General features: G+C 40.7%; 1 protein-coding gene across 6 annotated transcripts in view; it reads right to left on the reverse strand.

Moving 5' to 3' along the window:
* STAT1 (signal transducer and activator of transcription 1) overlaps window positions 1–14,049 on the reverse strand; it is a 47,064-nt gene that overhangs the window by 31,864 nt on the left and 1,151 nt on the right. For all 6 annotated transcript variants that reach the window (XR_004623531.1, XR_004623532.1, XM_002918002.4 and 3 more), the window contains 7 exons: window positions 11,528–11,656; window positions 10,229–10,373; window positions 8,852–8,950; window positions 2,611–2,700; window positions 1,513–1,591; window positions 474–565; window positions 117–268 (listed from right to left, as the gene is read on the reverse strand). Coding sequence is in view for 4 of the 6 variants with exons in the window: in XM_002918002.4 (XP_002918048.2) it covers window positions 117–268; window positions 474–565; window positions 1,513–1,591; window positions 2,611–2,700; window positions 8,852–8,950; window positions 10,229–10,373; window positions 11,528–11,655 (785 nt within the window). In the remaining 2 variants the exon portion in view is untranslated. The remainder of the gene's footprint in view (window positions 1–116; window positions 269–473; window positions 566–1,512; window positions 1,592–2,610; window positions 2,701–8,851; window positions 8,951–10,228; window positions 10,374–11,527; window positions 11,657–14,049) is intronic.

Raw genomic sequence — 14,049 nt, forward strand, 5'->3', positions numbered from 1 at the left:
GACTATATTAAAGTCTAAACCAAAGTGTTGACAACAGGGTCCTTTCAACTAATAATAACTCGAATGTGGACTTGATGAGTTCATGGGGTCGGCCAGTCAGATTTGGAGAATCATACCAGTTCTGCAGCTGATCAAGACAAGCGTTGGGGGGCCCCCCAATACAGGCACTCTGCTGTCTCTGCTTCCATTCCACCAGCTCATCATTAATCAGGGCTTTCTGGGTAAGTTCCGTGACATTCAACAACTCTATTATTTTGTGAACTACTTCCTAAAGGGAGAGGAAGAAACAAAGTGAAGTAAATTCATCTTTAATCACTGAATTTAAAAATATTTTTTTAAAAGCAAAGCAAATATCTCAACTGGGGCTCTAAGCCAAGTGGTTATAAAAATAATTTTTCCTCTATTCTAAACTTCAAGTCCATTATTTATAGTCTGTGACAAAAGCAACGTTATTCTGGAAAGTGAATCACTACCTTTCTCTTGTTGTCGAGCATTAAATACATCTTCTGGATTAACATCTGCTCTTGTTTCTGATCATTCTTTGCCACGCCATTGGCTTCATGTTCTATGAATTGGGAGAGATGGCAGATAAATAGAAACGTAAAAAAACCAAAACCGCCTAAATCCAAGATTCACATACACTTAGAAGAACTATAATCCAAATGCTATCTGGTGACAGATCAAAGTTTGGTCTGCTATTTTTACCGAACAAAACCAAAAAAATGTCCTAAGTTTAAACCCGGACAGGCTGAAACAAAGTACTTGGTTTCAGTGACCCAGGTGAACTGGAAACAGAACTGTTTGGCTCTTAAATCATTGTCAGAATATTACCTAAATGACTATAAGTGACAAAATTCAAACTCCCAGATAAAAAATTTATAAAAAGTGTATGTGTAGCTTTGAAAGAGAAGTACACAGTTAGGAAGGAGTAGCTGAGCTACCTCTCTCTCATACTATTCAGTAAATCGTCCCAATAATCTCTCCACATTAACCCTGGTATCTTCCAAACTGTCGCCAGGGTTACAGCAATCATACTGAGATGCAACGTGTGAAGAAGCTTCAAGCAAGGACACTTCACGCACCTGTCCGCCTATGTCAAGCAGGGGGCTAGGTACAGGAAGCAGCGTGAGTAACACATAACCAGTGGTTGCCAACAGGGGGTGACACTGGCCCGCCCCCACCTCCCCCAACATTTGGCAATGTCTGGAGACAGTTTTGTCTGGCCCCACTGGGATTAGGGAATAGTTCTACTGCCATCTGGTGGCTAAAGGTCAGGGATGCGGCTGAAGATCCTCCAGGGCACGGCTCAGCCCCTCCCAACACAAAATTACCTGGCTCTAAATGTCAACAGTACAGAGGTTAAGACCCTGGCTTGCATCACCAAGAAGCCAAGACTAGCAATTCAGAGTCATAAAACATTCAGTAAATATGAAGCCATACTTGCCTTCTCTATCTAGTGTCAACAGAAAAAAAGGACAGCCAACAGGCACTGCTTCAAACGTTAACTCTTACCTCTGTTCTGCAGGGTTTTGCACTTAAAGTCATATTCATCTTGTAAATCTTCTAGGGTCTTGATTTCATGCTCTATACACTACAAATAAAGACATAAACAGATTTTCCCACCGATCAGCTTCCAAAGACTTTGGGAAATAGATTATTGTTTCTATAGGACCCAGAAAACCACGGTAACAATCCTGCTCCCTCAAAGATGGATTCCACTTGCAAAATTCTTCTCGCATACATAATAATATCTATTTCCTTAATAAGTATATAATAATTTTTTAGGAGGAAAATATATGGTTATTTTCAGACTGGGCTCACTTGATTTCTACTTTAATAAAGTGTTTCCCTAGGAAGCTGCAGGACAAAGTTGCTTCAAAGAATCTGGAATTTGGAAAGACACTGTCTGAAGCACAAAGTCAAATCCATGCTGGTGTGACCCAGATACCCGTGAGATGGCACCCCTCAGCTGGAAGGCCTTTCCCACAGATGCAGGTCTGGTGTAAAGCAGGACTACTTTTATCCCTACCGCCCAGAAAGCCCTAACAGTGGAAGGCAGTGAACACACACCACCAAGGGCACCAAAGCAGCCCTCTACTTCCATAAATTACCTTGCAGGCTTTATCTTAAAATTGTTGTGGATATTTTATTTTAATTGGAAATGTATCACAATTCCTTTTAGTGAAATGTTTCTGTTCCCCTTCCCAGTCTTAGAATAAAACAGGTGCTTGAGAAAGATGGGCCATGTTTGTCCTGAGGCTCTGTGTAACCCCAGAAACACCCCAATTTGAGAAGCACAGACATCAAAGGCTATTTCGAGCAGCAACATCTAGTTTACGGGTGATAGGGCAAAGTCAACAGTTACTGCACAATCTTTCAAGGGAGAAAGAGATAAGCTCAATGTCTGAAGTTGTACCAGGGGCCATAAAAGTCTATCTGCTCATTGGTTTAACTAATTTGTTTACGTATGGTTTGGAACTTCCTCAAAACTCTTCCTCTCAACTATGTAAAAGACTGAAATCAGTTCACCAAGTTTACACTTGAGCAGTTGAAACCTTTTCGTCTCACAAAAAGTTAGAGGCTAAACATATATATTGACTCAATACTCACCATAACTTTATCCTTCACATTTCTGACTTTGCTGTCGAGCTCCTTCTGTTTGTCTAACATCACCGTGCTCTGAATGTTCCCCGACTGCGCCTGGAATGGGAGGTGCACAGTTAACGACTACCATTTCCTCCACATAGTTACCTGCTGGTTACTCTCCAAAGTTAAGTCCATACCCTGTGCACCACCTACCTCCCAGACCTTCCAAAACTTCCTACAAGCTTCCCACATGAGTGTTGACAAGAATATCTCAGTTGTCAAGGCCCTGGAAAATGCTGGCAAACTGTTAAAAAGGCTACAGAAAGACTAGGCTCAGTTCATGCCTACTATAAACAGTATTTCTGGAATTTTCCATTAATTCATACAGTTGCATGGTACCCCATAAGAAGTTTACTTCAGGGTTTCCCAAATTTTGTAGACAAGATTATTCCTATTAACCCTGTACTTATTTGTCATAAAGCCTTGACATTCACAGTATGGTCCCCAGACCAGCAGCACCTTATACCTGGGAGCTTGCTGGAAATGCAGGCTCTCGGCACCTAATCCGATTACTGAATCAGAAGCCCCATTTTGACAAGATCCCAGGTGATTCAGAGACCTAGCAAAAGTGGACAGCACTGCCATTAAGGACTTCAGTGAATATGTACCACTCTAAAGTAATAGTAACTACCAACCCAGACACACAGAGTAGTCAGTTCTCACCCTTCAGCAGACTCAGACGTAGCCGCGTCTATGTGTTCCTTATTTAAGGTATTCCGTGGTTTATCCACACAGCATGACTTACTAGGTACTAAGTCAAGGTCAGACAATGTCCTAGACCCAGGTGGTAGAGTGGTAAACATGAGACTGTTCTCATACAAATTAGATTCTAGAAAGGTGCTATTTTTGTTCAGAGTTAAAGCCCCTCCCACGGCCCCACGGCCAAAACTGTGCGCACCGACACTTCTTACAGAGTCCTACACAGCACAGATTCCATGTGGGTATTTTTACATATTCATATTTATCAGTATTTTCTTCTTTTATATCTGGATTTTCCCTATTAGAAAGCCTTTCCATATTGACAGATTAGAGAGGAGTTCACCCATTTTTAACCCAGCACTTACATGGTTACTTTTTTTTTTCCCTCTACTTTTAGATCTCTAATCCATTTGAAGTTTATTCTTGTGTTTACTGTGAAATATGGATACAATTTTAACTTTTTTCTGCAACTAGCTGTGCACTTGTCCAACAACATTTAGTGAAAAGTTCCTATTCTCCCCAGAGCTTTGACTTGCACTTTTATCACACAAATTTCCTTACATACCTGGGTTTAAGTTCTAGATTTGCTCTGCTTTCCCACGGGTCTTTCTCTCCCTAAATCCGAACCCTGAATAGTGTTTAACTGTGGAGTGTTTTGCATATACCTAATAGGGCGAGGCCCGTCTCACTGCTGTGCTTCCCCATGAGTTCCTTGCTGTTCTTGCACGTTTATTTTCCTGATGACTTCCCCAGCTTCAGAAAGCAACTTGTTCCTTCTATTGGGATCACGTTAAAAATATGAATAACTCAGGGAGAGCTGATATCTCTACGATGTTGTTTTTGATTCCTATGCCTCTCATGCTTTTCTCTTGTCTAACTGTATTGGTGAATACCACCAATATGACATTATTTAAATAGCGGAAATAGTGGACATTGTTCTGACTCACTGCTGTGCTCCAAACTATGTAAGATACTGTGTATAGCACTGAGAGATGTATATTTTAATGCTAAAGAGGTATCCATCAGTTCGTATTTTATTTAATATCTTTTATCAGGGATGGGTGTTGGAGTTCGTCAGCCCTTTTCAGCAACTATAGAGATAAGCATATGCTTTTTCTTCCTTGTATCTAGTTACATAATGAATTACATGAATGCATTTCCCAGTCACAATCTATTCTGTAATTATATTTTGGAATAAATCCTACTTGGTCATAATATATTGTTTTCTTAATGTATTACTGAATTCTGATCACTAAAATATTTTGTTTAGGATTTTACTTTAATATTTATAAGCGAAATTAGCCTATAGCAATATCCGTTTTTGTTCTATCTTTTTTATGTTTAGGCGATCAAAGTTATTCTTTGTTTACAGAAAACTTTGGAAGTTTTCCTTCATTTTATATACTCTGGAATTACAGAAGTTCAAAGCATCTGAATTATATCTGTGTAAAGTGTGTATTAAAAATATATTAAAATGACTGGTATCCCTGGAGGTGCCACAGGTCACTGAGGAATAAACGGGGCTGCTCTGGCCATTCGGAATGAGCTGTCACCTCGACCAGCTCCATAAGGCTTCCTGCCTCTGCATGGGAATCTCTTGCTGCTGTCTGCTAGAAGTACGGTGTGGATGCCATGTCCTGTGGGCTCTCCTACCAGCCGGGCTACTCCACCCAGACAGAGGGACCAGGCCACGGAAGCATCCTGACCTCCCGGTCCTTCCTCCTACGCTGTCAAGGGTTAGGTGAGCAAATGGGGAAATACTGGTTATGAGAATGCAGCTGCATCTCAGCTACCAGTCAATTCCTGCTGTCACACTGGGAAATGCTTGGTAGAAAAATCTGGGGCCTGTGGCAGAGACCTAAGAAACCTCCAGCTTCACACTTGAGCAGTCTGGCCCAGATACTGACACAGCCAGTTACTGACAGAGTTACTCTCTGACTCCTCCCCCTCCCGCCCCTCCCTCCCTCTACCCCAGTCCCAACTGTCAGGCGGTACTTAAGCATTTTACCATCAAGTACTGAAAAAATACCAACAATATCACCAATGACCACCCTACACTTGTGACTCTCATACTACTTCCAGGGTGAGTCTTGAACTTTTTTTTTTTTAAGATTTTATTTATTTACTTGACAGAGAGAGAGACAGGCAGCAAGAGAGGGAACACAAGCAGGGGAAGAGGGAGAGGAAGAAGCAGGCTCCCAACAGAGGAGCCTGATGCGGGGCTGGATCCCAGAACGCCAGGATCACACCCTGAGCAGAAGGCAGACTGACCCACCCAGGCGTCCCACTGAACTTTTTAACTTTCTGACAAACCAGGAAAATCAGGAAACCAGAGGAATAGCAAACGCTAAAGCTGGGTATGGAAGTGCTGAATCACTATATTCCACACCCAAAACTATTATTACACTGCATGTGAACTGGAATTTAAATATAAACGCTACAAAACCCATTAAAGTTGGAAGGTCCTCTACTCCTATGTTCTCATTTCACACCTGCACTTCTACCGACCCTGTTTGGAGGGTTTTAATTAGAACTGAGCTCCTCACACACCCCAGACTAAGGAAAAGTCTGCTCAGGGAGGCTTTCTTCAACAGAACAAGCAGCTGTCCAAATAAGGGGACATGGGACAGGCACTCGATGGGTGTCAGAGGTCCCAGTCAGAATGTCCTCCTATCCCATCTCACAAGTCTGAAACCCCAAGAGAGATGAAGAGACTTCTCTATGAATGGGTTTTAGAGTCAGACAATTCTAGGTTTAAATTCCAAAACTCATTAGTTCTGTGGCCTTGAGCAAAGTACTTGATCGCTCAATCTTAGTTTTTTTCATCTGTAAAATGGGGTAAGAATACTTAATTTCAATGACAGTTTTGAAAGCATTTATTCAAATAAAATAATGTTTATAAAATACTTAGCACAGGTCCCGAAATAAGCATTCAGTATAGGGTAACTCTATAATTTTAAGATTTTATTTATTTAATTGTCAGAGGGAGAGAGAGAAAGGGAGAGAATAGGCAGGGGGAGTGGCAAGGGAGAAGCAGGCTCCCTGCTGAGCAAGGAGCCCAATGTGGGGATGTGGGACTGGATCCCAGGACCCTGGGATCAGGACCTGAGCCAAAGGCAGACGCTTCACCGTCTGAGCCACCCACGCTTCCCTGGTAACTCTATTATCACTGCAGATCACAAAGACAGAATAACAAAGGAAAACCTGAGAGCCACTTTATGTCTTTCCTTCCAACCTGAAAGAAATGATCACCACTCACTGTGGTGAACCTTATGGACGTAAATTTTATCCATACATACAGTTTTTTCACACACACGAAAAAGAAAAAAAAAAACCCTTAGTGTGCTATAATGGGAGCAAACAAAACACTGGTAGTTTACTAAGAAGTATCTATATTTAATATTCTCTTAAACAGATTTTCTAAAAGTTCTTCCATTAAAACAAAAAATAATGAGAACAAGATTTTCCTATCCCAACGTTTCTATAAAATTTCATACTCTCTGAATGCTCTGAAGGGACTCTGAAGTTTGCATGTTTTTAACTTGTTGAATTTCTTGAATCCCTGCGTACCTATCAGTTTCCACAACTGTCAGTCAATTCAGTCACTCTTGTTTCATCTAGATTCTCCCTATGCCTCTGGCCCCAAAATGGGGTTACTCTGAGCCAAATACAGACATCACATCATTCCATACGTAAGTATGTTAGTATGAACAATAGATACATTATTAAAATGTAGTTACTTCAACAAGGGGAGAAATGGCAAAGAAATGTTTCTCAATTTCCCAGCCTATAATAGGTTGGGTAACTTTGGTGCCATTTCCCTTTCCCTGATGGCCTCAGACATCCAGATCCTTCCCTCAAACCCCAAGAAGGACTTGCTTCTCCTGTTCTCAGCTGGACAATCAACTAAACCTCCTTAAAGGTGTTCACCGATAACTCAAGTTATCTTCTGAGAGGCTTAAAATGATCCTCTCCCTAGTTACCTACATTTTTTAAAGGGGAGACAAACTCTGGCAAGCCTTCAAGACCCAAACCATACCCAGGAGAGGCTGATCTGGGAGAGGAGAAATCCTCTACTCTGCCTCCCAATGCCAATTCCAGGCATTGGGGCCAAAGGTGAGGAGAGAAATGCTCGGGTGCCAACGTGGAAAGTTTGTTCTGCTCATCTCTGTTCTTGGCAGTCCTCTCAATTTTGAGATACAGGAGTGGCCAGTCCATTGCATAGCATTAAGATGAAAATCCCACACTATCAAAATGTCCTGCTGAAAATCTCCCAGGTGCAGAATGCATGCTGAAGACAAGCATACCTGCTGCAGAGAAGACCAGGCAGCCAACACTGATACGCATTTCTGTTCACTAGGCCAGGTACCAGATGAACTAGCTTGAGTTGAGAACAAATAATGCCTATCTTTAAATGCTTAGTGCAGCAAGGTGCTTTCAGTGTGCCAGGAACTAAATGCCCAGGGAAGCAGCAGATTTACAAGGACAGGATCAAATCCCCAGGAAGTGCTTGGAGAATGCATTCACCCTGATAGTTAAATTCAAATACTCTGGCATTCTTCCCCTCATATTGCAAGGGTCTTACGCAGAACAATCCGTACGATGGTTTCACAACTATAGTTTCACTGCCTTCTGGGTTGTTCCAAGCACAACATCACTCAAGAAGGGAATGAACAGATGCTATGCCAATTTAAAAAATCTGAACCCTGATCGCCAGGAAGGTTTGTATGAGTATTAGTAAAACCATGATCAAAAATCTTGGTGCTAAAAACAAATTTGACTCATTCCCTGTTTGATTGTCTTATATATTTAAGAGGTAAATCGATCCTATTCAAAACAAAGGTCTTGATTTTCCCATCAACTCGTTCTCCTCCAAAATGTACTACGTCCTACAAAAGCCCTCCTCCTGTCTTTTCTGTCCTCCCCAGCTTGATGAACAGTATCTCCAAGCAACTCAAGTAGCAAACCATCAAGTCATCTTTCGTTTTTCACTTTCTCTCACTCCCATGTCTGATCCTTCAATATAAGCCCCACTGGTACCATGTCCCAAACATAATCTTCCCACTTCTTCTTACCTCTACCAACTGTACCTTTCCTGAGTACATTTCTACTTCCTCTCCCTCTGTCTGCCTGCTTCCTACCCTGCCCCACGCCTCAGAGAAGTTTCCTGACCTTGATCTAAAGACACAACCCCACCCCCCAGATACTCTGTTACTGTATCACAGTATCCTACTTTGGTATCTGCATAGGAAATGGCACTATCTGAAAATATTTTGTTTATGTGTTATCACTCTCCCTCAACAGAATGACTTCCAATAGATTGCGGTCCTTTCTTAAAGCCCAGGTCTGTAAAATCTCTATATCTGATTTTTCCCATATCCTGGGGCTATAAAATCAGAGGGATATTCACTACTGCTTTGCACAGGGTGTTGAATAATATTTTTTGGATAAATGAATGAATTTTTATTTTACTATAATTTTCAGTGTTCCGTTAGAAAAAAAGTACCTGACAGAATCTCTGGGCATTTTCCAGGATCTTCCTTTCCTCCTTCAGACAGTTACAGATGATCATCGACATCTGTATCGGGTCTTCCTGAAAATTATCCTAGATATGGATTGTTAGAATAGAAACAAACTAAATTTCAGAATGTTTAAGCCATTATATATTATAAATCGAATTTGTTCCTATTCACTGAGAAGCCTCATCTTGTATTTATTAAATTCTACACAAGCTGTTTTTGCTAAAATCAAAATATTCTTTTCATAAATTATGACAAAAGCTTTCTAGTAAACGCAGGTACCTGAATTATTTCTTGATTAAAAAGCCAAGAATCTTCATACACGGTTCCTCTAACAGTTTTACTTTAATTTCTGTTGTTTTTGAGGCCATTTATGTTCCATTAGGATCCTGAGACAATGTAAATGATATGAAAACTATCTATGATATTTCTCAGTGAATTTATCTGTTGGTCTCTGCTTTGAATTAGATATTCTTTTCAGTTCTTCTATTTCCTTGTCAAAGCAGCATATAAAACGCTGGCAATCACGGCCCTTTATAACAGGTATATTCAAGCAGTCTGTAGGAGAGCAAATTTCTGTAAATTTAATCTGACTTCCCCTGTCACTGGTTTTATAAAATCATAAATATGTTCATAAAGGACGAAAAAGCTTCTAACTACGTTAAGTTGAACAGTCTGGTTGTGTTGTATGAAACAAGAAAATGATCGCTCTATCTCCACTGAGACAGAAAAGTTCTGTTACTACAGAAGTAAATATGGTAGCTAGGCTGAAGGGATGCCAGGGGTACTTTTGAAAAACTCCTACAACTCTGTAGCCCAGTCTCCTATCTGGGACTCCCTTTGACTTTCTCTTCCATGTGGGGGCAACTCGTCCAAAAGCAAGGAAAGGTGGAGCCTAGTTCCAATTCACCGACTGTATCAGGCCTAGGGGACACCAAACCTTTCCGGACTTCTTCTTCATCTGTATACCAAGGGCTTAGACTGGACTCACCACTACAGTTCCTTTGAGCTTCTATCTGTTACTACAGCTCACTGCTTTTAAGATGTAACCCTTTCCCTTGGGTTTCAATTTCGACAATTTTTAGTGAAACAAGGTGACAGCATCGCATTTTTCTCAGAATTACTGACACCTAACAGGTGATACACTTAAACCTGAAAATTCCTTATGTGTTTGCAAAATAAACTGATATTTTACTTTGCTCATGCTATAAAATATCAGCAATACAAAGGAGGTTATTCTCTGTCTCTGAAACTTTTAAAAATACCAAAGAATGCATGCGCAACTCAATAGTATTTGTTCAATGAAAAAAACTCCTATATAGGCTTGGGAATATTTTGACTAAAGTGCAAAAACCAGGTCATACCTGAAGATTTCGTTTGCTTTTCCTTATGTTATGCTGCAACAAAAAATTATTCTCCAAAGAAAAGCGACTATACTGATCATCCAGCTGTGACAGGAGGTCATGAAAACGGATGGTGGCAAATGAAACGTCATTAGCAGCATGCTCCCTGGGAGATTTAAATGTATACATTTCATTTTAGATAGTACTTTAAACAGACAAAATAAACATTGCTTTCCTAGTGAAAACTATTTAAGAAACCAAATTTCAAGCATGCTCTTAGGTTTTTTTTCCTTCTTTTAAGACTGATGTTGCTTTCAACAGCAGTTTGTACACTATTTCTATTCCATACAATTAGCATGAAAAATCCCAGAACTCAGATTGTGCACGAAACTGTTAATGGTAATTATCTCTGGAGGGGAAAAAAACCAATAGGGGCCTTTACTTTGTATGTCATTTAAAATTTTTGCAATCAGCAAATAGTAAATTTTAAAATAGAATACATATCAGTTTTCAGAGATATCCTCCTACTTTTATTACCTTCTTCCTATTTCTTTTTTTTAATAATTTTTTACTATGTTATGTTCGTCACCATACAGTATATCCTTAGTTTTTGATGTAGTGTTCCATGATTCATTATTTGCGTATAACACCCACTGCACCATGTAATTATGTGCCCTCCTTAATACCCATCACCGGCCTGTCCCAATCGCCCACCCCCCTCCCCTCTGAAGCCCTCAGTTTGTTTCCCAGAGTCCATAGTCTCTCGTGGTTCACTCTCCCTTCTGTTTACCTTCCCTTCGTTCTTCCCTTCCTTCTTCTACCGATCTTCCTGCTATTTTTTATGTTCCATAAATGAGTGAAACCATACAATAATTGTCTTCCTCTGCTTGACTTATTTCACTCAGCATAATCTCCTCCAGTCCCGTCCATGTTGCTGCAAATGTTGGGTAATCGTTCTTCTGAACCTTCTTCCTATTTCTAATCAATGTTTTACCATAATTCGGCTATCATTATTTCCTTTAACTTACTTCTTTCTATAACCTGGATCTTAATGTGGAAAACAATTGGTGTCAGCATTATCTAACCTGTCCAAAGCATTTAGAGGTACATACCATAATCAGACGGACGAAACTACATAAAAGTACTTAATGACTAACATGGTTAGCTGTGCAGAGAGACACATGCCATTGTTCAAACCAACACATTTTTCTGCAACAGATAATCCAAAAGGCTACGATGAGATTCATCTCTTAGCCAATGCGGCTCCAAGTCACTTATCACTTTAAAAGCATAGAAAATCTTCAAGTAAGCTTCCCTTACCAGTCTTGTTTTTCTAGCCACTGTGCCAGGTACTGTCTGATTTCCATGGGAAAACTGTCGTCATAGAGCTGGTGAACCTGCTCCAGGAATTTGGAGTCAAGCTGTTGAAGCTCATACCACTGGGACATCCTATAAGGAAACACAGCACACAACCTAGGTCAGGAAGGGAAGACCACAGCTCCAAAGAAGGCATATCCAGCACTGTGCTTCTTTTAAATATCTTACTTACTCCAAAACATAATTTGTCTCTGAAATGTATTATTTAAATGCTGTTTATATTCCGAACCCTGGGTTTTTATTTAGGTTTGGGGATTAATATGTTTTTCTTCCCCAGATATCTATCTTCAGGCCTTTTGCTCAAATGTCAACATATCAGGGAAGCCTTTTTGGACATCACTTCTTACTCCATAAAACACTATCCCTCTGCCCTGATGTGTTTTTCTCCATAGCACTTATCACCATCTAACCCACCATAGATTTTCTTTTTTACTTTGATTACAGTCTGTTTTCCCCACATGAAGGGAAAAATTTGGAGGGTGGGCGGGCTGTTCACTGCTCTATCTCCAGAACACAGTGCCGGGCACATAATATGACTTTGAAATGAATCTGTACTTTTACCAAATAAAAAATGGAAAACATTATTTCATTAGATTTGCTTTCAGACAAATCCTAAGAACCCTCCAAAAGTTGCTCTCTTAGAAATACAGTACATTTGGGGCGCCTGGGTGGCTTAGTCGGTTGGATGTCTGACTCTTGATTTTGGCTCAGGTCATGATCTCAGGGTCATGAGGTCAAGCCCCACATTGGGCTCTGAGCTCAGTGGGAAGTCTGCTTGAGCTTCTCTCCCTCTCCTGCTGACCCTGCCCCTGCTTGTGGGCCCATTCTTTCTAAAATAAATAAATAAATCTTAAAAAAAAAAAAAAAAAGAAATACAGTACATTTGCAATTTAACTCAAAGAATTTTAAACCGGTATTTTATATTTTGTGATTCATACGGCAAAAAGAATTATTTTTGTCCTATACCTTTTAAGACAGATTTTCTTCTTGGCCCACTACAAACAATAAAACTATTACAAAAACCCTTAAATCTCGTAATAATTTAAAAATTGAAACACGATTGTTAAATATAACTTCAAAAGATAAAGTAATATCTTTTCTGTGAAAAGATAACTGTAAGTCCATTTTTGCATAGCAGTTCTAAGGAAAGGAAAACAAAACCGATTTAAGGAAGTCCTAACATCTACGAGGAAAACGAAGAGCCTCCCATGACCACAGCATAACTTAGGACTTACACCAGTGCACAGCTGGCAATATGCAGAGCGGGTACATGTGAATCTTGTCTTGCAGGCCTCTGAGAAAGGGGTCTGGATTTTCAAGCAGGGTATGGAAAAGTTACCCATGCTTGCTGTCAAGTATGTGGGTGCAGGCATGCAGTCATGTCTACTCCATGAATTTCCTTCCAAAGAAAAGGAAGGATATGGTGGGACGATAAAGCTAGTTACCACCACAAATAACCCCTAGAAATGGACACAAACCTGGCACACAAAATTTGGCACACCTGCTATAGGAATTTGATTTTTCACTTCAAATTAATTTTACCTGAACGTGAGTCTCCAAATCTGTGGCTCTCTCCCCACCCTGGTAGGTGCTTAATAAGGATGTGCCTAAAGCAAATATGTTGGGGCGCCTGGGTGGCACAGCGGTTAAGCGTCTGCCTTCGGCTCAGGGCGTGATCCCGGCGTTAAGGGATCGAGCCCCACATCAGGCTCCTCCGCTATGAGCCTGCTTCTTCCTCTCCCACTCCCCCTGCTTCTGTTCCCTCTCTCGCTGGCTGTCTCTATCTCTGTCAAATAAATAAAATCTTAAAAAAAAAAAAAAAGCAAATATGTTGGCCAGGGCGTCAGCCAGAGGGGGTACGACACCTCTTACTAGATGCAGAACCTCAGGCAGCTCACTACCCTATCAACAGTGTGGTTGTTAAGACTGGATGAAATGGCACACACTCAGCATCTGGCACGGAACAGGCAATTAATAAATTCATGAATTTATTAATCCAGAATCCATATCATCTTCTCACAAAACCTGTAATCAGTGCAAGGAGGGACATGACCATCGCCCAATCACCTGGCTCAAATTCCAATGCTATCCTTCCTACAGTCCCAAGACCTCTTACCTCTCTGCCTCCACCACTACTTCCTGGTCTAGCTTCCTGCTGTATGGCCACATCACTGTCTTGCTCAAAATTACTGATCTGCACCCTGACCCTATCTTCATCCATTAACAAAGCAAACCAGTCACCAAATTATCTACAGTGTTTTGGCTATGCCTAACATTTCTGCTCTACTCCAGGTGCCACTCACGCTTGAAAACAGCCTCCTCACGAATTTCTGCCTCTCTAAACCTCCCGTGATTCAAAAGTAGATACAAATGCCCCTTCTTCCATAAAGCTGTCTAACACTTACCCAGACACAATTAAGCTTTCTTTGATTTGTGCCTCATGGCATTCTGTACCCTCTATTACA

The sequence above is a fragment of the Ailuropoda melanoleuca genome, chromosome 2 (assembly GCF_002007445.2).
Source record: "Ailuropoda melanoleuca isolate Jingjing chromosome 2, ASM200744v2, whole genome shotgun sequence".
Classification (NCBI taxonomy): domain Eukaryota; kingdom Metazoa; phylum Chordata; class Mammalia; order Carnivora; family Ursidae; genus Ailuropoda; species Ailuropoda melanoleuca.